This window comes from Bicyclus anynana, chromosome 4 (genome assembly GCF_947172395.1).
Source record: "Bicyclus anynana chromosome 4, ilBicAnyn1.1, whole genome shotgun sequence".
NCBI classification, from domain to species: domain Eukaryota; kingdom Metazoa; phylum Arthropoda; class Insecta; order Lepidoptera; family Nymphalidae; genus Bicyclus; species Bicyclus anynana.
In genome coordinates, this window is record NC_069086.1 from 16,266,251 (window position 1) to 16,292,896 (window position 26,646).

General features: G+C 35.1%; 5 protein-coding genes across 13 annotated transcripts in view; 3 read left to right on the forward strand and 2 right to left on the reverse strand.

Annotated features, from left to right (window-relative positions):
• The window catches only part of LOC112053508 (uncharacterized), a 68,873-nt gene extending 65,329 nt beyond the window's left edge, over nucleotides 1–3,544 (forward strand). For all 8 annotated transcript variants that reach the window (XM_024092945.2, XM_052881364.1, XM_052881368.1 and 5 more), the window contains one exon: nucleotides 122–3,544. In XM_024092945.2, coding sequence (XP_023948713.2) covers nucleotides 122–3,343 — 3,222 coding nt within the window. In that variant the 3' untranslated portion in view covers nucleotides 3,344–3,544. The remainder of the gene's footprint in view (nucleotides 1–121) is intronic.
• A 1,398-nt stretch (nucleotides 3,545–4,942) lies between these two features.
• LOC112053504 (uncharacterized protein C1orf131) lies at nucleotides 4,943–7,036 on the reverse strand. Its single transcript, XM_024092939.2, has 3 exons — nucleotides 6,652–7,036; nucleotides 5,731–5,918; nucleotides 4,943–5,047 (listed from the first exon to the last, which is right to left on the reverse strand). Exons 1-3 carry the CDS (start codon nucleotides 6,905–6,907, stop codon nucleotides 4,973–4,975), a joined length of 519 nt encoding a protein of 172 aa, XP_023948707.1. The 5' UTR covers nucleotides 6,908–7,036; the 3' UTR covers nucleotides 4,943–4,972.
• A 280-nt stretch (nucleotides 7,037–7,316) lies between these two features.
• On the forward strand, nucleotides 7,317–18,371 carry LOC112053501 (histone-lysine N-methyltransferase SMYD3). Of its 2 annotated transcripts, XM_052881370.1 has the most exons (10): nucleotides 7,317–7,865; nucleotides 9,104–9,188; nucleotides 10,706–10,865; nucleotides 11,970–12,097; nucleotides 13,029–13,205; nucleotides 14,128–14,227; nucleotides 15,523–15,975; nucleotides 16,976–17,138; nucleotides 17,382–17,452; nucleotides 17,938–18,067. In XM_052881370.1, exons 1-9 carry the CDS (start codon nucleotides 7,738–7,740, stop codon nucleotides 17,437–17,439), a joined length of 1,452 nt encoding a protein of 483 aa, XP_052737330.1. In that variant the 5' UTR covers nucleotides 7,317–7,737; the 3' UTR covers nucleotides 17,440–17,452; nucleotides 17,938–18,067. The 2 variants fall into 2 exon arrangements, with proteins under 2 accessions (XP_052737330.1, XP_023948703.2); XM_024092935.2 differs by lacking the exon at nucleotides 17,382–17,452 and having other exon boundaries at nucleotides 7,320–7,865; nucleotides 17,938–18,371.
• Nucleotides 18,372–18,599: 228 nt separating this feature from the next.
• Nucleotides 18,600–20,313, reverse strand: LOC112053502 (RNA-binding protein 45-like). Its single transcript, XM_024092936.2, has one exon. It carries the CDS (start codon nucleotides 20,122–20,124, stop codon nucleotides 18,703–18,705), a length of 1,422 nt encoding a protein of 473 aa, XP_023948704.2. The 5' UTR covers nucleotides 20,125–20,313; the 3' UTR covers nucleotides 18,600–18,702.
• Nucleotides 20,314–25,208: 4,895 nt separating this feature from the next.
• Nucleotides 25,209–26,646, forward strand: part of LOC112053505 (fizzy-related protein homolog) — a 71,948-nt gene continuing 70,510 nt past the window's right edge. Inside the window, exon 1 of the mRNA XM_024092940.2 lies at nucleotides 25,209–25,763. Coding sequence (XP_023948708.1) covers nucleotides 25,622–25,763 — 142 coding nt within the window. The 5' untranslated portion in view covers nucleotides 25,209–25,621. The remainder of the gene's footprint in view (nucleotides 25,764–26,646) is intronic.

A 26,646-nucleotide genomic window follows, 5' to 3' on the forward strand; every position in this document is an offset into this window, starting at 1 on the left:
TATAATATTAGTATTTTACATATCAATCTTTTATATAAATTCTATGAATGCAGCCAATGGTTTTATCTTGTTTAGTTTAATATATTTTAGCCGTACTCATGGTTTTTTCTCTTCTTTCCAGATGGATAGCAGCTCAGAGGCGATGGAGTTGAGAAGGGAGCTGGACGCGGTGAGGAGCGCGTTACAGCAACAGTCGGAGTCTGTCTTGAAACAGAGACATCAGTTAGTTGAAGCTAGTCAAGCGCTCGCCGCCAGAGACAAAGAGGCTATACAAGAGAGACGCCTCAGACAAGACCAGCTCGCAATCGTCCTACGATCATTAGTTCTACTAGAATCACGGTTAAGCAGAGAACAAAAGCAAATCCACGTCTCTCTGAAGCAGAAGGAGAAAATAATCAAATCTCAACAAGAGGAAATCGTCAAACTGAAAGCTCGGAAGTCATACTGTAGCAACTGTCAACAACTTCTCGGGTTCACGAGCGAACAAACAAATATAGAAACAGACCCAGAGTTTCAGAGTCTAGAAAGCACAGATTCCAGATTTCAAAACAGTTTTGTGCGTAGTTGTAGCTATCGAGAGAGAAAAGCACCACCGGCGTTCCAAAAGAATACTAGGTTAAGTAAAAGCTTTCAGTTGCCGAAGAACGATATTGTCTATGGCAACTCTAGTTCCAGCGAAGAGGGAAACACAGCTAGCGTCAGTAGCAAAGGGACCTTTATTAAAAATAAACAGGCATTTGTCAGAAGAGACGTGTTCAGGAGATCTAGAAAATACTCGGGAAGAAAGAATAACGGAAAGAGTAATGAAAATTTACAAAAGAATACTTATAACAATCAAGTAAATAGCAGTAGCGCTGAAGAATGTATCAGTATGCCTTTCCAAGTTAATCACGATGATACTGATATAACAGCTAACCAAATTGCTAATGACATTAGAAGGGCATCAATGAAAATAGATCAGCTGATCGGGGAGGCCGCTAAGAAAGATTCCGAAAATACTCAAAGTGAGTCTGAAAAAACTTATTCTACGACGATGGAAAGGATCCATGGAATAAAAAGGCAAGCTTCTGACGAAATTAAAACTAATAGACAGATATTTCTTAGTAAGGTATTAAGCGACGATGGTGAAGAAAAGCCTTGGTACTGCAATATCAGCGATCCAGAACAAGAAACGGATTGTCTTGACCAAAGAATGTCGGTTAATAATGCGCAATCTAAATCCACCGATGATATTTTAATGGCTGGTCTTAAAACCGGAATTCTTAACGCTGAAGTCATATCCGCTAAAAATGAAGTACTTTGCAACAACATACTGAAAAACATTGTTGTCGATAAATTAAATTCCAGTTTCGATGATAAAAATAATAACATACATGATAAGGAGATAGTCGCTGCAGAGGTTAGTGAAAATTGGTATGCTAGCACTAGTGATGCTGATGACACTCCGCCTAATGAAATATATAAAAATAATCCAGTATTGGAATGCGTTAATCAGATACTACTTCAGAATTCTTTAGATGACAGCAGTAATGATAATTCTAAGTCAAGTGAAACACCGAGCCCTAGTCCCAAGGCTACTACAAAACGTGTTCAGTTTTCTACTTTAAACAGCATCTCATATGATGATAAGATTCGAGCCAATATAGGTAATAATCATACATTACCAAGGTCGGATAGGACAAGAGCTAACAAGATAGTGAAATTCAGTTTAGAGACTGCTTCGGAACATAGTTACGAAGTACCAAACACTGCACAAGGCTTTCAATACGAAATTCAAAGCATTTATAGTAATGAATATGAACCCATCATAACGAAAAATGCGGAGCAAAAGCCTATACCGGTATCTAAAATTGTTCTGAATGCTGAGAAATCAACTGTTCCTAAAATACGAGGCTCTATAGTCAAAAATATTGCTGCAAATATAGAAAGTCGCAATCTTATGAATGCGATGGATGCAAAACCTGATCCTAATCTAGGTTCAATGAAAATATTTAACAAAAGAAAAGTGCCACGAACTCCTCCTGCACTGCCGCCTAAACCAAAGAATTTGTCAGCTAAGTGGAAAGCTGAGAACTCTGTCAGACCAGCGACAGAGCCACTAGACTCTGACGCCGTTGCGGCTAATCAACGGGTTGCAGATGTTAAGACGAGAAACGTGGGACAAGTGGCCACTATAAAAAGTATTGAACCGGACTACTGCTCCATTTCAGAGATAAATGTTCCAGTAGTCAGTAATGGTAAAAGGGAAATGCTTCTAACGCAGCCAACAGTTGAGATTCACAATGAACAGTATCCAATTCATACAACCAATCAAAGGAACAGTGTTGCTAAGGTGGTGTCTTTGCCCAGAATACAGAACAGAATAAGTGACAAAGATATCCCGAAACTGCCACACGTCACTGAAATCATTATTCCAGATGAAGACGAGAAACCCAATGAAGAACATCGTCCTTTTAATAAAACCACCGAAACTTACTTGGCTAATTTTAGTATGCATGTGTTACAACCGAAACTAGATCCAAGAGGTTCTATCCAAATGGGAAATACTGTGTCTTCGATTCTCTCAGAGATTAACAAAGGTGCTAAAACTGGTGGTAAACAGATTAACTTGACAGAATTGGACAATCAGTTCAATCAAGCGCCTGCAAAAAATAACGCAGAGCCTCGCAAAGCAGAATATTTAGACGACATAGACAAGTTTGATTTATCGCAAGACTTCGAGGAATTTAAGATAGACGATGAGTTGGGGAGTATAGTAGCGGAGGAGTATCGCATAAGCTCGGCCAGCAGTGATGGTTCAATATCTGACGTTGTGACCGAACAACTGACCACCGTACCTGAAAAAAACGATCAAAATAATGCAACAAATGATAATAACGAAGAGAATACTGATACATTTCACGACTGCAATGACAATGTAAGCAAAGCTCAGTTAAAAAACGCAAAGCTATCAAATAAACCTGATCTATTATCGAATATAGAAAACGTTGAGACTGAATCAGTGAGGAACTCTGATATTGAGTCAAGCAACTCATCAGGAAGTAACAGTGGGTCTTATAATACAGTGAAATGTGAACCGAGAATGATTCTTAACAACGCTGATGCCAATTTGAAAAGAACTAAAGGAACTTTTGATTTCTTCCTAGAGACATCTGGTCTTAGTTCCAAGTCTATATTTTCACCAAACAAAAATTACCTTGGTCTGAGGCCTCCAAGTGCTAATCATAAAAACGTACTGAAGCCCAAGGACATTAAAATGAGAGTCAAAAATCCCATCGCAACGAACAAAATCAACGAAAAACCTATGACGACTGCAATTAAATATTTTGAACCTTATGTATAACATAATAAATACTATTGTATAATGTACCTTTTATTAATAATAATTTTTATTATATTAAATTTAATATTATTTATTGTAAAAAAATGATGAACTTGCCTGCATAATATTAACTATATTTATGTTAAATTGTGTACTGTAAATATTTTTAATTATACATACCTAGTTATCATTATATTATGAAATATATAATAATTTGAATTACATGTGTTTTTAATTGAGTTCACACTATACAAGACGTCAGTATTTAGTAGGAAGAACATGAAAGCAACCATTAAGAAAATAAAATTATTCGTAGGTATAGAATAGACATCCACTTATAAATAAATACAGAGAGGTAGGTAAGTACTTACAAATGTTATGATCGAAAATATAATTATTTTTTTGAAAGAGTAAGAATTCTAAGTTACTTACTCCACCCAAAAGGTAAGAAGGTATGTTCTTTAAGCTAGTGAAAGTTCCATGAAATATGTCTAGTCGTTCCAGAGACTAACAGCCGGAACAAACTAATCTATACAGGTATAAAATATTACAACGCTTTTTATTTTTAAACATGTTTCATTAAAACTGTTCCTACTTTACTTTTATGTTTACAGATCTAATAGTACCAAGGTCTAAGAAATCAGTAGGTACAGTAAACTTCGAGGTTGAAATATTACAAAGTGGTTTAGATAGTGGTAAATACTTTTAAGTAACGATTTCATACCAAGTTAGGGAAAATATCTAATTATTTACTTATCTACTTATAATAAATCTCATTTTCAAAACCCATAGCAGTAGGCCCATGTAGGACGAATCGAAAATATCGCTAGAGAGATATTTTCGATCCGCCACTATCTATTGGGGGCAGATTTTCTTAGACTCTTACGATTGTTACCGAACATTGTCAAGCTGTTAGTTAATTTCTATCCGAAAATGCAGCCAGAATATAAAATTGATTAATTTTGCAAAAATGTTTCCAGTTTCCAGTCAGTGTCAGTACTCATTTTATTCAATCTAAGACTTTAACGACATCTAGTGGTAATATTGTGAATTACATCAATACTAAAGTAAAATAGACAAGGTGGAACACAGCTTAGAAACTTTAAAGATACGGTTCACTTAACTCTTCTAGTTATCTTGAGTTGATTTAACATGCAAAATTCAAACTATCATCCATAAATCATATTGATCTAATATATAGATCTCAATAGATCAACGACATTATCACTAGTGACCTCTAGTGATGATATTATAAACTCACTCTAAACTTGCTAGAATGACACGTCTATCCCGCTCACACAGGCGGGAGAAGGCCCACATAATCATGCCATGTTGCGGTAAAAATAATAAAAAAAATTTTTTAGTTAAATTAGCTCTTGACTGCAATTTCACCTGATGGTAAGTTATGATGCAATCTAATATAGAAGCGGCAAGCGGGCTAACTTGTAAGGCGTAGTATGAAAATCCACACCCATTTTGTTTGGCGGTACATCTTTGCGGTACACAGTAACTAAAGGCAAGGATCAAACCTGGGACTGAAACAAAAAGCTTAATTTCTGGCAGACCCAGATGCAATACACTTAATCGTTTCTGAGATACAGGGTATAATAACAAAACAAATTGTATTAACTGTTTAATTTTAATGTTAACTCATATTAATTTTGGTTTTTTCTTCTTCTTTCCTTTACCTTTACTTTCATCTTTTTTTAGATCTTTCTTCTGAATCTGTAACAAGTAAGTTAAATGTAAGACAAACAGACAATTATCACACACAAGGCCTACTGAATGGTGTATGTATCAATCATGGACTTCAGTGTAGTATGTATTTCTAACCCTGTAATGTAATTATTGATAATAGCAAAGCAGTGATGTGATAGCCCAGTGGATAAGACTTCTGCATCTGATTCCGGAGGGCATAGATTCCAATCCAGTCTGGGGCATGCACCTCCAACTTTTCAGTTGTGTGTATTTTAAGAAATTAAATATCACGTGTCTCAAATGTTGAAGGAAAAACATTGTGAAGAAATCTATATACCTGAGAATTTTCTTAATTTGTGCCAGCATGGTGAACTATTGGCCTAACACCTCTCATTCCGAGAGCAAACTCATGTTCAGCAGTGAGCTCAATATAGGTTAATAATGATGATGATAATGATGAACGAGCAGACCCGGTCAACAGAAGGTTGACCGGGTCTGCTCGTTAAAGAATAAACGTGTGGTTACCAATCCCGTAGGAATACGGGGATAATAATAATAGCCTATAGCACTTGGGAAAAGAATTTTTCAAATTGGTTCAATAGTTCCAGAGCCTATTCAAAACACAAACAAACAATCAAATCATTCCTCTTTATAATATAAGTATAGATTTGATATCTTATGAGTATCTCAATATGAAAAAAAGTCAATACCTTTCCATAGCTACTCAAGAGATGTCCTACATCATTGTTTGCACTTTTCTTTTTTTTCTTGCTACCTGTAGTCAGCATACTTTTGGATAACATCAATTTCTTCTCATCTTCCTTGTTCTGTTTCTCCTGTTTCCTTCTCTTCATGAGCTCTTTGTAATTTTCATACTGTCGCTTTGGTGGTTTAGCACCTGAAAATTTGTTCAAATTTTGTGGTCATTATTACTTCATTTTTGTGTCTTTGGTTTAAAAAAAATCAGTGTGTTTATTTTAACAGGTCTGGCTGGTGGACGGCTTCTGCTGCATTTAATTACCACCCTACCGGCAAAGATGTTACCATCATGCGATTTATGTTTCTGTTATGAAGTTGTGTACAAACCGAAAGGGGTGTTGATTTTCATCCTACTCCTAACAAGTTAACCTACGTTAAGTGAAAGAAAGAAAGAAAGAAAGAAAGATTTTATTTGGCAAAATACAAAAAATTGTGATGATGTAGATGTGAGATTGTAGTCAAGGGCTATCTTGTAAAGAATATAAAAAAAACAATGTTAATGATAATGATCAGGATTGGACATACTCTCTGAGGCTCAGCGGTGTTTAACTTAGGGCTGAGAATTTTAACAGAATAAAGAAAAGCTCAGTATCTCATATATCATCTCATATTGGTTTGCCAATACATGTACATTGTACATATAAATATAATATGTACAATGTACATGTATTGACAAACCGATTTTTCAAATAATCAACACTCATTTTATTTAATTTACTTGAAAAAAAAAACTGAGCAAACAAGATTTGATATTTTGTTAAAGATGCCAGCTGCTTATCATATCAACTACTTTTGCACAATGTAACGGCGGTTGTAGAGGTAAAGTGTGTTTTTGCGTGTAAAATACTCATGGACATTTAAATAAAACTAACCTAGACTCACAAGCAGAGCTATTTTGGCTTGCTCTTTTTTTGTTGTATCAAAACCCGACATTCCAAATTTAACGATTTCGTGACGTATCTTTTTCAAATCCAAGTCGCTCTTGGATGATAGGGTTTGTTTTGATTCAACTGTACTCTCTTCTTCCACATGTTTCTTCTTCGGCTTGTGGGCCTCGAATTTTACGACCTGAAAATTTTTCTCCGCATTTTGCAAGGCAAGCGCTGCCTTCGTCAAGACAATCGACATGATATTTTTGACCTTTTAAATTGTTTATGCCTATTTTATTCAATTTTTTTATATAAATTCTTTATTTACAAATTAGAAATCACATACGATACGAGTACATGTCACTTGTCATTGTCAATGTCACATGACGATTCTACTTCTAGTCATGACATGACGTCCAATAACCAAATTCAAGTATGACACAGACAGTTCACTTGAGAAAATAATCGTAGTCCAAATATATTAATTGCGAGGATTACACTATAGTCCGCGCAAGTTTTTTATAATTTTAGTTCGGTTACGACATTTTTATCATTAGATAATATTCAAATAAAAATATTCGTTCAATATTTATGCTCTAAAACTTCTGTAGAAAACTAGATTCCAGCCCTGCCATAAATAATTAAAAAAAGCTGTTGTCAAATGTCATTTGTGACATTGACTGTAAAATTTCAAAACAAATTCAGCTGCTTCAGGCTTCAGCTTTTCTATTTCAGATTGAAAGAAATAAAAATGTATCTGGCAAAGCTGCACGCTAAAATTAGGATATGTTTTGTTTGTTTTTTACTGTGATGTGATGTTTGTCGTCGCGATTGTGGGCGCATCTCCCCTATAAATAATGTAACCGAATGTTGAATGGATATTTTTAGATTCGCAGGTAGAACTAGTTAAGACTGGAGCCAATATTTTGAGCTTACTTGCGTAGCTGATCGCTAGCAATTTTACATTCCACACATCTGCGAATACGCAGCAGACTTCCTGAGTTATATCATAAGGTTTCAATAACTAAATAACCTAGAAGTTAATTACCGTTATACCTCAGTATAAAGCAATATAATTATAAAATTAATATGAAAAATAAGTTCAAGATAGGCAACACAGCGGTGAAAGCCGGTGATCTTATTTTAACGGAAGAACCATTTGCCTATGTGTTGTCTTCTAAGGAAAATGGAAACCGATGTGATAATTGCCTTAAACAGTAAGTAATTATCTACAAATCTCATTAGAGTCTTTACTAGATTTTTAAAATATAACCTATCTTCTACATGCCACCTATTTAGACTAATATTACAAAGAAGTAGAGTTTGTGGTTGTAGGAGGTTATCTCTGGATCAACTGAACCAATTTTAAAAATACTTTTACCAATAGAAAGCTACATTATTTGTGAGTCTTACAGGCTGGCAGGTATTCTACCTTCATATTCCCATAGGAATGTGATATATGCAGGTGAAACAGTGGGGCGTCTGTTAGTAATTCATTTATTATTTTTTAATAATAATAATATTTATTGATTCACTAGTACACATAAAAATAATTTACATAAGTCTGTGATCTCCACACTAGGATTTCCTGTATTGTGGTAATCACTTTCTTCCACAGTAGTGAAACAAGAATATAACAATTTATGAAGTGTGTGACAAACAAGTTAAGTTAGGTAGTAAAGTTGAGTTAGGTGGTAAGTTCTTAATGCTAAGTTTATATAATTCAAAATAATTACAATATATATTATGTGAAGTAAGTGGAAGTTTAATGGATATTGTCTATCATTTATAACAGAAAATTACCTCTCAGATTGCATTAGCAATCATCATCATAATTTTCGGACATTAGAAGTCCACTGCCGAACATAGGCCTCTTGTATGGACTTTCAAGCACAACAGTCTAGAGTTGCCAGCTTCCAGCGGCTCCAACCTGCATGATGTCCTCAGTCTACCTAGTGTAGTGTCGACCATCACTGTGCTATCCAGTGTGGGGTCACCATTCCAGCGCCTTGGAACCCCAAAGGGAGCACTAATGCTCTCGTTATTGCTAACAATAAGCTCTCCTTATTGCCACCCCACGCAACCTTGAGGCTTACATGTTAAGTGACCGTATTTTTACTTTAAACCATACCCTTCTCTCCAAAACATAGAAAAACTGTTTAGTGGCAGGAATTAATGGTGTAGTAAGTAGAAACAAACTAGTTATGACCCAAAACTGTATTGATAATTGTCAATCATAATAAATTGGCACCAGTTAATTAATTTTATACTTCAAAAAGTACTGTTTCACTTAAGTATAGGAAACTCCACACCCCTTTCAGTTTCTACACAACATAATACCAGAGCATTAAATCATTTGCTGGTAGGTTGGTAACATGCCACAGCTGAAGGCTCTGGCGTGTACCAGCCAAAAACTATTATATTAACTTTAATAGTACTTAATTTATGATTCTAGATGCAAAGTACTCAAGTGTTCAGTCTGTCAGTTTGTCCATTACTGTGGGAGAACTTGCCAAAGGGATGCTTGGAATGATCATAAGGTTGGTACCTATATACATTTAAAATAAAAAATCATTATCTAAATAAATGGTTAAGTTAGTTCATTCAAAAAAAATCTAAAATATTTTTAAGAATCATAGTAATCATATTTTATCTTCATAGTAGCCCATAAAATTGGTCTAAGAATGTAGACATTTTCCCATTAGCCTTTTTTCTGGGCAGATTTGAAAAAGATCTACTTGGTGCAGCACCAGTGTGATATGCAGAGTATATAATAGTTATGTTTAGAAATCTCTATTGAAAGCACTGTCAATTTCCATTAAATAATCTTCTGTTTTAAAATTCCATTATAAGTTCTTTACTTTTGACAATGTTCTTCTTATTTTCTGAGCCTTTTCCACATGTGGCCACTAAGATTGCCCATTGTATATATGTCCATTGGGTGCTGGACCCTACTGGAATCACTTCAGCCAACCGAGCTTACTCCAGAATGTTAGTCGGTTGCCCAGGCAGCCGAATGACGTGTGAACGACATGAACTCAATAGCGTGTTGCTGAGGAGCCAATTTGTGCTGTGCGTTGTTCAGATAGATCTCTGCATCTAAGCATACCATGTATTGGTGTTTCTTTATTTGTTGTTATCCCCCACCAATGTTGTCCCTAGCGGATCTTTTTTATATATTCCCAGAAAAAGGCTAAATATGGGCTAAGAATGCTAATATATTACATGGTAACCCCTTTCATTGCACTGGGCTAACAAAATAATTATGCATGATAGGCAAAAGGTGCATCAATCCATCTTTATGACTGATTTGACTTGATAAATAGCAGTTAACCTTAGCAGATACATACCAAAGGAACATATTCATGGCACTCTGCCATTTCACATTTCATCAGGCGTTAGAGTTAGTTCGATTTTCTGTAGTTATCAGTTTAAAGGTTGTGCTATGTCAAACAGGCTCTTAAAGTTTATTTTGGGATTTTGGCACCACCTTAATAATCTCCTCTATCTTCCAAGAAAAGTCCTAGTAAAATCAATTTAGCCATTCCAGAGATAAGCATATGAACAGAAATACGTATAAACTTATATAACATACAAGTTTTTAAAAAGCTTGTATATGTTTTAGTATATTAAATAACTATATTCAGAGGCATAATTATCCGCCCACTTTAATATTATAATATTATTATAATTAATACTCGCGTATATTAAAGTGTAGCCGGGGCATGCACCTCCAGGTTATCAGTTGTGTACATTTTAAGAAATAAAATATCATGTGTCTCAAAACAGTGAAGGATAAACATCACATACCAGAGGATTTTCTTAATTCTCTGCGGGTGTGTAGTCTGCCAATCCGCTTTGGGCTAGCATGGTGGACTATTGGCCTTCTGAGACTGGAGCTCAGCAGTAAGCCGAATATGGGTTGATAATGATGATGATATTATTAAAGTGGGTGGATAATTGTGCCTCTGAGTATATAATAACTTGAGAAAACAGTAATTTTGAAATCACAGGCAAACACTTCAATTTTATTTATATGTATTGATATAATTTTCAGTGGGAATGTTCAAATCTGAAGAGAGTAGCACCAAAAGTCGTCCCTGATGCAGCCCGCATGTTGGCGAAGATCATTCATCGCATACAGCGTGGCGATGGCGGCACTGTCAAGGCATTTTATAATGACACCTCGTTTAGGATGTGGAAAGACCTTATGTCTCGTAAGTTGTTATTCCTATTTGCTTTGTTGCTTTTATTCTATATTAACGGACGCCCGTGACTTCGTTTGCGTGGAATTCAGTTTTTCACAAATGGAACCATGGATATTTCCGGGATGAAAAGTAGCCTATGTGTTAATCCACAGTTTCATTCCAAATTCCAGCCAAACTGCTTCAGTAGCCGCAGCGTAAAGGAGAAATAAACATATACACACACAAACTTTCGCCTTAGTTATTAGTGTGATGTGTGACCTTCTTTCACCCAATCCTACTGCAAGATATTATGTTACTGTAGGACGCCAAAGTTGCAAATCCTCAGCATAAATGTTAAGTTTCAGTAGTTGCAGCGTTAATGTAACAAACACACTTCCACACACATTATCGTCTTTATAATATTAGTGTGTGAGAGAAGTAGGTGAAATAGTAGCTACTAGGTAAATGTCTCTGTAACCTGCTTAAAGACCCTGACCTGAGAATAAAATGTTTACTATATTTCAAATAGGGCAGGGAAAACAAAAATATCAGTAATTTTGTTTTCCCTTAGGCAATAACCTAAGACCTGCTTAACTAAGTGGAATTGTAAACAGAACTTCATTTTGCTGGGCACATATACTAGAAACAATTTTGCATTCCTGAATTTGTGGCATAAGGACCTTGTGTGCTTTAAAATTCACAAGAAGACCTTTTAGATTCAAATAATTATGTCACTTAGTAGACATATAGCCCAGTGGATATGACCTTTGCCTCCGAATTCGGTGGGCGTAGGTCTGAATCCGGTCCGGGGTTTGCACAACTTTTCAGTTGTGTACATTTTAAGAAATTAAACATCGTGAGGAAACCTGCATACCAGAGAATTTTCTTAATTCTCTATGTGTGTGAAGTCTGCCAAATTGGGCCAGCGTTTTGGGTTAGGCCAAATAGACCACTATTTGGCCTAACCCCTCTTATTCTTAGAGGACACTCGCGCCACGCAGTGGGCCGAATATGTCGATAATGATGTCACAGCCAAATCACTAATGTGTGGAATGGATTTATATTAATTCCGATTTCTGTGCTTTGGCTGATATGATAAGTTATGTTTAAAACACATATTATTGTCCATTACAGATTACACAGATTTGAAAGCAGACAAAAAGAGGATGGATCACTTCACTTCACTGTGTGTAGTACTTTTTGAATTCTTAAAAGACATTTCAATGCCTAACACTGTTGAGTTGATGGGGTTGTATGGAAGAGTAAGTACCTATTATCTAATATCAATACATTTTAATTACTAAGTATATATTGTAAGCTATAGCTCGCTTCTTTGCTTAGGGTAAATTCCAGCTGATGTCATTACGACCAAAGCTATTAAAATTTAATAAAAGCAATGGGTTTTCCATACAAATTTTGATGCCCTATTAAGCCCAATTGAACCCTTTCGAGTTTTATTCTTGGTATAAAACGCTCCTTATGTTACCTTTTGTCGTGTGAGTAAAACTTATCTTCAAGAATTTACAAATTAGCTTTAGTTACACAATCTCCAACAGTGAAGGAAAAATATCATGAGGAAACCTGTATGCCTGGAAATTATCTTAATTCACTTTGAATGTGAATGTGAAGTTGCTAATCCGCATTGGGCCAGTGTGGTGGACTATAGCGAGAGGAGAGGAGACTCGTGCTCAACAGTGAGCCAAATATAGGTTGTTAATAATGATGGAGTCTTATGACCACAATTTTTAGTATAGTCTTGGGTAATTACTAGTGGCACAGATTAAAGAATAACATAAAAGACAGAGGGCACGCAACACGACCGTGTCGTAGCCGCTCCAAATACAAAATTAAAAAGCGAATACATTCTCGAGTCAGTACGACACGAAGCGTCGCATCAGTCATTTTGAATATTATTCAAGAAAAATGGCGTCTTATGTTTGAAAATATTTTAAAAACAAAAACTAAAGAAATAAGATGGAGTATTTTTTTATTGGTAATTATTGACTATTATATTAATTTACGTAATTGTTGTTAGTTATTAATACAAATTACGAAAAATGTTTGTATAATATATGTCAATTAGACCCGTGGCGTTTGTTTTTATAAGGGTTTCACCGGCGTCGCCACGTTGCAGAGACTCATTCTGGATCATTCTTTATTCTGTGATAGTATAATAAATATCTCTGTCCCCAGATGGTTATAAACAGTTTCACGATACTGGACATAGACATGAACTCGATAGGCACCGGCGTCTACTTGGCCTCCTCCATCATCGACCACAGCTGCAACCCCAACGCCGTCGCCACATTTGACGGGAAGACAATCAACATTCGAGTTACGAAAGACATGCCTTGTTTGGATTGGAAGAAGGTAACATTTTTTTTTATTCTTTAGAAAGAAAGAAAGAAGAAAGAAAGAAAATAAATTTATTCAAAAAAAAAAATTACAAGTTAGCCCTTGACTACAATCTCACCTGATGATGCAATATAAGATGGAAGCGTGCTAACTTGTTAGGAGGAGGATGAAAATCCACACTGCTTCCTTTTTATTTTCCTTTCCTTTATTACCCCATTAAGGGGACCGGTGACATCAAGCGGGTTGCAGAGAGCCGCTGGATGCTGGAGACCTTTATTTGGAAGTCCATGCAAGAGGCTTATGTCCAGCAGTGGACGTTCATCGGCTGTTAATGATGATGATGATGTTAAAGAATTTATTTGCTACTAGCGGACGCCTGCGACTTCGTCCGCGTGGAAATCAATGTAAACTTTCAAGCCCTATTTCACCACTTTATTTTCGCAATAAAAAGTATCCTATAAACTTCTCCGTATCATGGTCTTAAACCGTACCAAGTTTCATTTGAATTCATTCAGTAGTTTCAGCGTGATGCCCGAATAACAAAAAAACACGGACAGACTGACAGACAGACAGACAAACAAATACTGGAATATTTTTAGATTTAATATCGATTATATAATTTTTATTAAACGCAAGCCTATACAAAAGTCCTGTTAATGACTATAAAACGACAAAATAGCTTGGAAATGAAATGTATTACATGACTGGCTGCTTACGAGTATATATATACATATTGTTAAATGGTGATAAACTAAAAAATTAAAAACCTGGCTGAGTTTGTTATAAGCTCTTTTCGGACCGAGGCGCCTTTGGAACTCTCGTAAATTTAATTTTTCGACTAATTATCATTATCACCATTATCTTAAAATATCCTTAAATACCTGACGTTTGGAAAGAAGCCTTATTGAAATAAATGTATATTGACTGTTGTCCACAGATCCGTATATCCTACATCGACATGATGAAGACCCCCATAGAGCGTCAGACGGAGCTGCAGCAGAACTATTACTTCTTGTGCATGTGTGACAGGTGCATGGGTAAATGCTTTCGATGTGCAATACCTACTGTTAGTTTATTCTTTGACAGTGTTCTTCAAAACTGCCATAGAAGATCCGTATTAGAAACGACCTTCACCCATCTGCTTAATGGATGAAAAATAGTTTTATATCAAAACTAGCGTATCCCCGTGCGGAAATCAATGTAAACTTTCAACTCCTTTTTCCCTACTTTAGGATTTAATTTTTAAAATTTTTGAATCACATTATATTTCGTATATTTTTTATGATTTATGAACAAATTTTTAAAACTGTGACTCTAAAAATGAAGGACTTTCCATACAAACTTTTAGCCTCTATTTCACCTCATATTTTTATTTTAGGGTCAAAAAGTACCCTATGTTTTGCTCCAAGGTCCCATTTACCATTTTACCAAAAATTCATCTTGATGGTTCAGTCGTTTAGCCGTGAAAATGTAACAGACAGATAGACTTTCGCATTTAGGTATAATATTAGTATACATATATAGATTAGAATATTGAAAAATATGTTGCGAGTAGGTTGCTTCAAAAACTTCTAGCCAAACAATAATTTAATGAGAGTTATTAATGGTTAATAATAGTTTGTCCAGGAAATATTTAAGCATCCAATTCCCAAAATATTGTTTAACATACTAAATCTGATATAAAACACCTTTCATCTGTTAAACAGATGGATGAAGGTCGTTTCTTATACGTGACCACTTTTATTTTTTGCGACAGAATTAAAGAGATCTAAGGGCGGACAAAGTCGCTATTGTCCTCTAGTAATGTATAATTTCAAAATGCGAACAAATAATTTAACAAATCTATACTCTTACCAATTACCCTCGTTTCGAAAAACACTGTCATTATTTATAATCATCGATCTCATATTAAAAAGTGGAAGCACAATCAGCGACCAAAAAGTGTCCCCACTCAATGAGTGCCAAACACAACTTCTTAGCACTCAATTCAAGTAGTCGCATTTGCAAATTCAACCTTAAACTCAATCCTCAGGGTTTAATTTGCTCTGAATTTGGGATTTGATTGAATATTAGATTATATACAAAGGCCTTTGGGTATAATTTTCTTTACCAATAATTCTAAAACTGTCAAAGCAAAATTGGCCAGTTTTTAATTGAAATTTTCTACATGATTGTGTGTCCTTTTATTATACGAGGTCAATGTTTATAATATAAAATATATTCTCAAACCCTCTTTTAGCTATTCTTCTATTTCGCAAGCAAAGCGCATGGCTATCTGGTTTGATTAGCTCGTAATACTTATTTTCTGCATCTAAATAACATCATTTTTTAGATGAAAACCACTTAAAATACGTCCACTCGGCAAAATGTCTCAACTCCAAATGCAATAATCCTGTGAACATACCTTGGAAAGAAAACTTAGTGTTAGTCAAGAAACCTGAAAGAAAAATTGAGAAAACAATAGAAAATGGAATATGTGACGAAAAAGCTACTACTATTAATGGAGAAAACACAAATGACATTGCTAAAGACTCAGTACAAAAATGTGAAATAAACAATGATATAGGATTAGAAAAAGTAGAAAATGTAGGAGCAAACAAAAATGGAGAATATGGTGAGAAAATTACAAATGGTATTGATAAAATGGAGAATAAAGTGCAAGACAAAGGCATATGTTGTGAGGAATGTAATACAGAATATACAGAAAAACATGTTGAAGTGTTTGTGAAGACTATGGAATTTAGTGAACTACATTTACAGAATATGAAGGAAACTTCTGTAGCGTGTATCCTTTTTTGATTAATACATACTAATATTTTATAGAGGTTAAAGTTTGTGTGGTTGTAGGCATCTATTTCCTATTAAAAAGTAAATGCACAATCAGCAACCAAAAAAGTCCCCACTTAATGAGTGCCAAACACAGCTTCTTGGCACTCAATTCAAGTAGTCGCATTTGCAAATTAAACCTTAAACTCAATCGTTAAGGTTGAATCTGCTCTAAATTTGGGATTTTATTGAATATTACTATATCCAAAGGCCTTTACGTATAATTTTTACCAATGATTCTAAAACGTCAAAGCAAAATTGGCCAGTTTTTAAGTGAAATTTTTTGAAAAGAGGTCAATGGTTGTAGGGGGTATATCTCTGAATTTATTGAACCAATTTTTTATAATTGTTTTTTCTACACCCATTTCCTAATGTACTCAATATAAAACTTCAAACCATATCACAAAGCTATTCATTCCTACAGGTCGTATGGTAATGTACCACATGGGGAAATTGTGCTACAATGTTTTTTTATTTTTAAATAGTTCCATGGCTACACAAATTCAAGCTTCCTTAAAAAAGACAAAATCTAGGAGGCCATTCCCGACACCATTTATACTCCTATATTATTTACCAAGTTTTTTTAATTCTTTTATCATGGTTGTAGAAAAAGTATTGTATGCCACTGCACGTAAACGGGAACTACAACGGGGAATCGTGGGACATCTGCTAGCTAGATTTTTATAAAAAAAAGCTAACCTGAAAAAAGACCTGAAGCCATGTGGCACGTCGATTAGCTTCTACAAAAGCTAACGCTTCGAAAATCTAAAAATATATACGAATGACATTCACTATCAATTTGTCAACTATCATTTGGTGATCAAGTTGTCGATCGGATCTATCTATCTATGCATTTTGTTAGTTTTCGTTCATAGCATCAGCGTTCGTAAAAAGAGAATCAACGTGCTACATAGCTAGGGCCCCAGTTTAGAAAGATTTTCTTTAACATGCTCGTACAGATGTGGACATATGTAAATACTGTCTTGAAAGGCAAGAAGGTGTATTGCACCCCCTCAATGTGATGTATGCGCAAACTCTCGACAACGCTTTTGATGCTCTGATACAAGTTCAGTTGTGGGAGACTGCCCGCGGCTATGCTGAGAAACTTATACCATGTTTTAGGTAAGATTGCTTTTTACGAGTTCCTCGATTACGGGTGGTATTACCAGTCATTATTTATGTTACTGTGGAGGTATCAGTTTTGCTATAAATAAGAGGGTATTTCATGATTTGCGTTAGTTGTTTGTTAGGCAGCGTGAACACCGTCACGCTGTTAGTCGCGTTTGGGCAATAATGTTTAGTTGTAAATTTTATTCATGTTTTATGTTGCAATTATTGATCATAAATTGTTTACTGTGGACACAGAGAACCTGTTGGGCAAAGGAGGTGCGTGTTACTGCATTATTGTAAAGTGATCCCTTAAATCTACATCCAAGGTAACAAGTCCTGGGACTATTATGTTCACACAGTACAGTTGCAAATGCTTCATATTTTGTTCCAAATACTCCAACAGCCAATTTAAAGTGTAATTTTTTTTTATAGCGAAGTTATCATCTGCTTATAGATCTTACTGATTGCAGATAAACCCAGAAAAAAAAAGTTGGCCCTGACTAAAATCTCACCTGGTGCTAAGTCATATATAGTGATTTAAGATGGTAGCAGGATAACTTGTTAATAGTAGGATGAAAATTCACACCTCTTTTCGGTTTCCACATAACTTTGTACCAGAATGTGAAATCACTTGGCAGTACGTCTGCTGGTAAGATGGTAGCTAGCCACAGCCGATCCTCCCATCAGCCAGACCAGGGCCGATAAGGAAAACCTCAATTTGCCCAGCCGAGGATCAAACCCAAGACCTTCGCCTTATAAATCACCACCACGGAGGCCATCAATATAAATAAAAATTGGAATTTCTTTTCAGATTTTACTATGGCAATGTGCATCCTTTAGTGGGTTTGCTACATTTAAAGTATGGAAAGATTTTGTTGTACAAAATGTGTCTGCAAGAGGCATTCAGTCAGTTCCAACAAGCGGAAAAGATATTAAAAATCACACACGGAGAAAGACACCCTTTATACAGGGAACACTTACTGCCACTGATCAGCCAAACTATTTTAGAATCAGAATAATTTCTTGATTTATCAAGAATTAATTATAAGATCCAATAATTATTTCTATTAAACTAACATTTTTAGTGTAGGTAAATAGCATTTCCTATAAATAATTAGATTGTAAGCGTCATAAAATTGTTAAGGTTATTTCAAATAGTCAATTATTTGTCATCAAGCAATAAGGCTGTGTATGCAATACAATGTATTTGTTTTAAGTTTAGATGAATAGAGAATTTAAAACCAAGTCAGTCTTTTTTTAACCAACTTCCAAAAAGGAGGAGGTTCTATGTTCGGCTGTATGTATGTTTTTTATGACATGGATCCTATGTACACTTGTCAGTATATTTATATTGTAAAGGACTTAGGAACTCTATAAAATAAACTACTCTGTTGGACAGCAAATTAAATATATATCAACATTTTGTCAGTCTTGTGTAGGTTATTTTATAGTGTGCATAAAGAATATTGTCTGTTAGTAGGTAAAATATTTATTGTTATCTACATTGAAAGGTCACAAAAAATGTCTGTAGGTCTATGTTAAAGTCCAAAAGAGAATTTGTGCTGTCTGTCCCACGTCATTCATACCGCATTCTCTTTGAAGGGGCTTCGGCCTCTGCTTCTAATACCTTCATGCGGACACCACATATTTCTGCACCGTGTAAAACACGGATAGCCTCATCTGCAGATGCTTCAGTAGCATAGCGTGCGTAACCTACTATTTTGTTAGGTAGTGTGTAAACATTGATGAGGTTCCCAAAACGGCAAAAGATGTCTCTCAATACAGTGAGAGGGGGTGGCTGAGGTTTGCAAACCAGGAAGCATCTTTTAGCTACTGGACTATCAATGTCAGCCAATGGTTGTGGTGGTGGCAGTTTGACACTGCAATAGTTCAAGTCATTGCTGTCTGGGATATTATCACTGGAAACTCCAGTTGTAGCCATCTTAATCAACTTTGAGGCCTCAGCAATTGCAGAGGCCAATTGGGCAAGGTCTGGTGAAGAACCTTTGTTACTTGATTGTATAGCATTCTTTAAGTTACTGACAGCATTTGGTATGTCAGTGAAATTCTTTTCGTGAGCATTGAACTGTGTGTTTGCTGGTTTAACAAAAATCCTTTGGCCTGGTGGGTATTCAAATTCATGCAACCTGTCAACAGCATATGCTGCTGACATGGGGTTTGAGTACTGTGCTGACCCTTTGCCAAAATTTTTTATCAAATCTACAAAGTAGTGGCAGTCAACTAGTCCAGGTACGATGTTAAATAATGTTTCTATATGCATCTGTGTTAGGTATGGACTACACATGAAATTGACTTTTGTGTAACCTCTAGGGCATACATTCATCATGGAAATGAGTGAAGCATTGTGATTGGTTGATGATGAGGCTAGACTGTTTATATTAGTCTCGAAGGTTGTTTCTGGACGTCTATTGGCACCTTTAGGTTGAGCAAAGATGGCTCTAAATTTTCTTTCACATTCTTCATAAGCAAAAGCAGCTTCTGAAAACTTTCTATACTTGATGTAAGCAAACCCCTTAGACTCATTTGTGTTTCTATCTCTCTGTATGAGCACATCTTCAATGTGGCCGTACTTTTTAAAAATATCTGCAAGCTCATCCTCATCCATAACTTTTGGAACATGTAAAAATAACCTCCTGTATTTGTCGTTGTTATAATCATTGTCCGACTGAATATCTGACCTGTTTGCTGCCACTAGTACCTTAAGAGGGCGACTAGAATTCTTCATAACCTTGGAACCCATTGCTTCCAAAGCTCTAGCAGCTTCGGAAGTTTTCGAAAACTTTATGAAAACAACTCCTCTAGGTTTGCCGGTATTATGATCAGAAGGTATACGGATGTCTTCTATAGAACCAAATACAGAAAACTCATCCCTGAAATGTTCTTCAGTCAAGTTGCGATCGCAAACTATAAAGAGACGTGAATATATTGGTACATCTTCACGATCATCACTGCGGGCTATTTTACGCCTTTGATCCATTGTGATGAGACAGTTTGTAGTAAAAGCGCTGAAAACGTATAAAACTTATAAAAATTTAAATGTACTTAACCGAAAATAATAATTACATCAAGTGTAATATTAATAACATAAGCCGAATATCGAATGATAAACAATAATGAAAATTGAATTATCAACAACTGTCATCACCCAACTTCCAAAATGGCGGCCGGCGGGCATAGAGTAAAGACCAGACACCAGCAGTATTGTATTAGTATTCTGTGGACACCAGTATCTATTAATCTGTGGCAAAGACAAAGAATAGAGTAGAAAAGAATAGAATTTAAACTCCAAGCTTGTACGTTGCTTGTTTTCTGTGCTCCAAGTATAAATTACCCATAGAGTAGACCAAAACATTTTTTTTAATGACTCTACAATAGCTAATTTACTCTTTGGATTCTAGTCTAAGGCTTCGAATTTCTAAAAAAACACAAAACATTAAATATACTCTATGATACAGTGTGGCTATTGATTTTATTTAATTTCCACAAAATTTATATTATGGTCTTTAATAAATTATAGATCTTGAGAATGGCCATAATGCGCGTCTATGTCAAGCGAGAAACTTGATCACGCTTAAAACGACGATGACTTTAAACTTTTGTATGAGAGCTATAATAATAGGCAGGTAGAGCGCTCGGACCACGACGACATCGTAGCCGTTCCGAATACAAAATTCAAAAACGAATACATTCTCGAGTCAATAACAAAATTCACAAAAACTAAAGAAATAATATTAAGATGGAGTATTTTTTAATGGTAATTATTGTTTATTATATTAATTTACGTAATTGTTGTTGATGTTAAAATTTGAAATACAGACTATGAAAAAAGTTTGATGTCAAGGAAACGCGTGACGTTTTTTTTTTTTTATGGGTTTCACCAGCTTCAATCATTTGAAACTTCGTTACATTAGAGCTTTTATATACAGATACACTAAATTTTGTTTTATTTAAAAATAAAAAATAGTTATGATTTTACATGCATTCAAAGTTCGCATAAAATAATATCGACTCCCGCTAACGGCCGCGATATTGTACGTGACGTCATCGCACAACATTTGCTCACCTGTTATAGGCAATTCGTACTTCTGCCTTACCTACTGACGAACTAATGCATGGGGGTGAAACTTCCGCACAGTTCGCTTACGTAAAATATTTTGTATGAAGTGCTGTCTTCCAGCGCTCACGGTACAAAAACTTAAGCGAAGTTTTCTCAGGCACAATATAGATGGCACGCATGAAGCACATTATTTGATTAAAATCACTCCTGTTCAAACTATGAAAATTTTAAAAAATATAGTTTCAAATATGACAGTTTAGCTGTCTTTGAATTTTTTCTGTTGTTGCTATAGTGACATGTTGTTTAAAACTTGGTGACAGTGGTGAACGAAAAATATTAAAATAAGATGTAATCGGTACAAATAAGTGATTATAATGGGTATTACTTGTGGATTTGGTGTGCATAGTTAATAATTAACCATGGAACATGCTCGACCACCATCGGAACTATGCTCAGAAGGCGGCCCGGTGTGTCGCGAAACGGCGTGGCGAAAATGTCGCCAGCAATTTTACGTGTTCTTAAAGGTGACCAGTGTGTAGATGTTATCAGTGGTTATTTATAATCATAAACGTCAATATTCATAGTTGGTGCACTAATGTTATCAGGCTGCTGAAGTGCATTAAGATATTCTCATAATCACAAAAGAAAAAATAAATCGTTGAATAATAAGAATCTTCTTTTCTTTCTTTGATTAAAAATCCTTGAATATTTGAAGGATTATTGCAGTTTGTTTTCCTTATTTCTATATATTTATAAAATTTGGCAATTTCAAATATTTGGGTACATTAGTATTATATAGTGAAATAGGTGATTTTGTAAATATTATGTTTATGTTAAATTTTTTTCATTAATAATATATAAGAATTAAGGAAAACAAACAGCAATAGTCATACAACTAAAATATAGATTGTACTCGTAGAGAGAGCGCCATCTATGGGTAGCCAATAAATCTAATTAGAATGCGCCATCTAGTGATCACGGTACATAAATTTTTTAACTGAAATGAGAGTTGCGTATCTATCTCAATATATAATGTACTAGCGGACGCCCGCGACTTCGTCCGCGTAAATTTCGATGTCAACTTTACTACTACCCCTACCCCCACCCTACCCCTACCCTACCCCCACCCTACCCCTACCCTACCCCAAACCTACCCCTACCCTACCCCTACCTTACTACACCATACCCCCATCCTACCCCTACCCTCCCCGTACCCTATCCCTTTCTTACCCCTATCCCACCCGTACCCCTATCTCACTCCTACCCTACCCCTACCCTACCACTTCCCTATCCTACCTGTACCTCTACCCTACCATTACCCTACCTCTACCCCTACCCTACCACTACCCTAAACCCGGCCCTAAACCTACCCTACCCCTACGCTTCCCTACCCGTACCCTACCCTACCCTGTAACTTCTCTATCTTACTCCTACCCTTAGCAAAATCGGTCCAGTCCTTCGAGAGTGGTGGTATGACCAAGAGAAATAGAGACTTCTATGCTAATAATATAAAGAGGTAAAGTTCGTGTGGTTGTAGGAGGTAATCTCTGGATCTACTGGACCGATTTGGAAAATTGTTTTACCAATAGAAAGCTACGTTATTTGCGAGTGCCATAGGCTATGTTTGATCCCCATATTCACACGGGAACGGGAACTACGTTAATGAAAGCGCCGGGCGTCATATAGCGGAATTTCTGCGTCTTTTAGAAATTTTGTATTATCTCCGAAACTATTTAAGTAATTAACATACTGTAAAGGGCAAATCTTATCTCCATAATATCCTTGTGATTATTAAATAATTTATTTTAATAAGGATTAAAGTTTAGTTGTATAAATAATGACGTAAACCTAAGTATATAAAATTAATAATTTTTAAAACACAAAAGGTACTATATCTGCTAATATATAGAAGATAGATATATGGTGTCGCGGACTTTTTTGTAGAACTTTTAAAGATACATAAAGTCTCCATACATTAATTTCAATTTTACACAATAGTTAAGGCAGCGCATGCGAATAAGTCTGTTTAAGAGGATTTTCAGTCCGACCTGTATGACAAAAACTGTGATAACTCGGCTAATATATATGATATCAATATAAAATATAGCCTATAGCACTCCCCGATAATGTATCATTCTACTGGTAAAAGAATTTTTAAAATCGGACCAGTAGTTCCGAAGATTACCCCATTTAAAAAATGTGACAAACTTACAAACTTACAAACTTTACCTCTTTATAATATTAGTATAGATCATCTATGAACTAATGGCTAAAATTGTTTTTTTTTTTTGTGTTGAAAAGCCCATTTATCGAGGAAGGCTATAAGCTACATAACATCACGCTTCAATCAATAGGGACAAAACACCGATTAAAAATGTGGCCAAAACGGGGAAAATAATGTTCGGTCGTCGGCTAGTCTTCCTAATATATAAATGCGAAAGGTCATTCTCACGAAATCTCGAAGGCCGCTTGACATACAAAGATGAAATTTGGCAGGGTCTTTAGCTTAGATACATAGATAATATACAGGTGTCAAAGATCTATAGTTAGTTGAGATAGGGCTGGATTAAAGAGGTCTAGAGGCTCTCAGAAGTTTGTATGAAAGTCCTTGATTTTATAATGCTACAAACTTGAAATTTGGCTGGGAGGTAGTAAACAGTTTAACAGAGTTAGTGTACGTTTGTTATGAATGGATTTTACGATAGGGCTGGATTAAGGAGGTCTAAAGGCTTTCACAAGTTCATATGAAAGACCTTACTTTTTAAGTCTGAGAGCCTTTAGACTTCTTTAATCCGGCCCTATCGTATAATGGGTTTGTAACAGACATCTATCAACTAAAAACCCTGCAAAATTTCAAGTTTGTAGCACAATAAATGAAAGACTTTCATACAAACTTGTGAGAGCCTCTAGATCTCTTTAATTCAGCCCTATCGAAAATCCATTTTAAGCAGATACCTACTAACTATAGACTACCTCCCTGCCAAATTTCATCTTTTTACGTGAAGCGGTTTTCGAGATTTCGTGAGAATGACTTTTCGAATTAATATATTAAGAAGACTGGCCGACGACCGAACACTACCTTCCCCGTTTTGGCCACATTTTTGATCGGTGCTTTGCTTCTATTAGTCGTAGCGTGATGTTAAGTAGCTATAGCCTACCTCGGTAAACGGGCTTTTCAACACAAAAAGTATTTTTTAATTCTAACAATAATTCGTCAGTAGGTAAGGCAGAAATACGAAATTGCCTATAACGGGCTAGCAAATGTTGTTTGTTGACGACACGGCTTTAAACGCGAGCTGATCACCACGCGCTCACTTTAAAATTTTATATCTCGGGAATTAATTAACGTATCGAAATAATTCTTTCACGAGTATTTTTTGTTTTTTTTTTTTTAACGGAGAATACAGAAAGTTAACATTTCAAAATAGTTAACATTATTCATTATTTTTTTATTCTAAATATCTATTGAAAATAATATTATTATCTGATATAAATAAATTAATATCATCATGTGATATAGCTGATTTACATTTATTGAATTAAAATAAGTTCAGGTTAATCTCAATAAATTATATTTATTGTAATTCGTCTGGTAATTATGAATTATCCGAATTTCCACTATAATTTTAATAATCTAATGCTACACAGCGAATTTATTAGTTCCATTTTTATTTTCTTCTACTCTTTTAGGTCGCACTTTAAGTACATAAAAGCAACCTTTAATGCATATGAAACAATATTTGGATGGCTTTGTATAGTTGTTTACAGAACAATTACACTTAATTTTTTTCTAATATAGACTCTATATCGTTGTAAAAAAAAAATATTTCCATCTCCGTCATAATTCATGCATTATGGTGATAAATATACAGATGGCCAAGAGAATTCGTACCTATTATAATTACCCCAGAATTTGGGTAAATTCTCTACACTAAAACTAAAAAAAATTTGACAAGACCGTTTTATTTAAAAATATGATATTTTTTTCTTTCTGGCAACATTGCTATATTTATGCCAGAAACAGGGTTTCGATTTTGTATTATTTTACTAGAAAATAAACTAAAAATTTATAAACTGCTGTGCATAACTCGCTAGATTTTAACTTTAATTTGTGCTTCTCTAAAATTAAATAGTAACATTTGGTGATAACACGATTTAAAGATACTGTAGACGTTTCGATAACTTGCTCAATCGTTCATGTCAGATGCATTCAAATGATAGCCAGCAGTCGAGGGGATAAGTAGTCTTCTCGCTGCACAGGATAACTTCAAAACAAATAAATATACACAGTGCGAGACATATTTGATACCATGAACGGTTAATGAGCCTGCTTCTGGATAATATTCTAGTCCATTTTCTTCTATTTAATACCCTTGAACAGAACAGTTTTGCCCTGGTAGTGTGAAAGACTTTGAAAATGTTCAGTGAATCATATGAGAGAAGGTTGCTGCAGCAGTGCAGTCCAGTGAGCCGGAAACAGTCTGTGTTGGTCCGGCCTGAGCCCATGGACAGATTTATACCTTGCAGGCTTGAAAACAACTGGCAGACCAGTTTTCAAGGTAAGATTTATGAATTATGGTACTCATAGGTTGTGAGTTTTGCGAAGGTTTTATGGTTTATATTTGGAAGTAAAATGGAAATGCAAATGGCTAAGACTTTGCTAGAGTTTAGATTTAGATCTTGGAATAATGCCCTTGTGGTTATTTCAATATACCTTGTTCGAGTAAGGTCTATTTAGAATATCTTTATTTGAGTTTTTGAGAAAAAGATTCATGTATTTACATGTATTCTTATTTTAAATAATACTTTTATTGGTTGGTTGCTGTGTTAATTTAAGTACATTTTAATTCCTAAAATGAAAATAAAGTTTATACCAAGACTGAGGTACATAGTGCTTAAACATTCTGATATATTTAATTAAGTATATATTGTGCTTAGAATTTGTGTATTTTCAAGTTGAGAGAGAATATATGCATCTTTTCATGCAAGCACATTCCAAAATCCAGATTTTCCAGAGCCATCTGCAACATATGTAGTGCCTGGGTGTAATCATTAGCCTTGCACCCTCTAATAAGCGTATGGTCAAAGTTGAATAGGTAGGTAACAAAAATGTTAACAAGTATTTACTGCCAGCCCCCCAATTCTATTGCCCGGGTGTTATGCACCCCCTACATTGTAGGCTTTTTGTAACCAAGTGGAATACCAATGCAAAAAAACAATTGTGTAATTTTTTAATATTTTTTATAACGTACCTATACCGCCACGGTCCTGACTACTTTTATGGATTAAATATAGGTTTGATACGTCAAAAAATAAAGATTTGTGGTTTGTTTTGTTGGTTAAGCAATACTAACTGTACTAATTTAATTTAATAAGTAAGATGAAAATGTCACCTACTAATATACTAACAATATATGGATTTGTAATTCTGAAATAAAATAA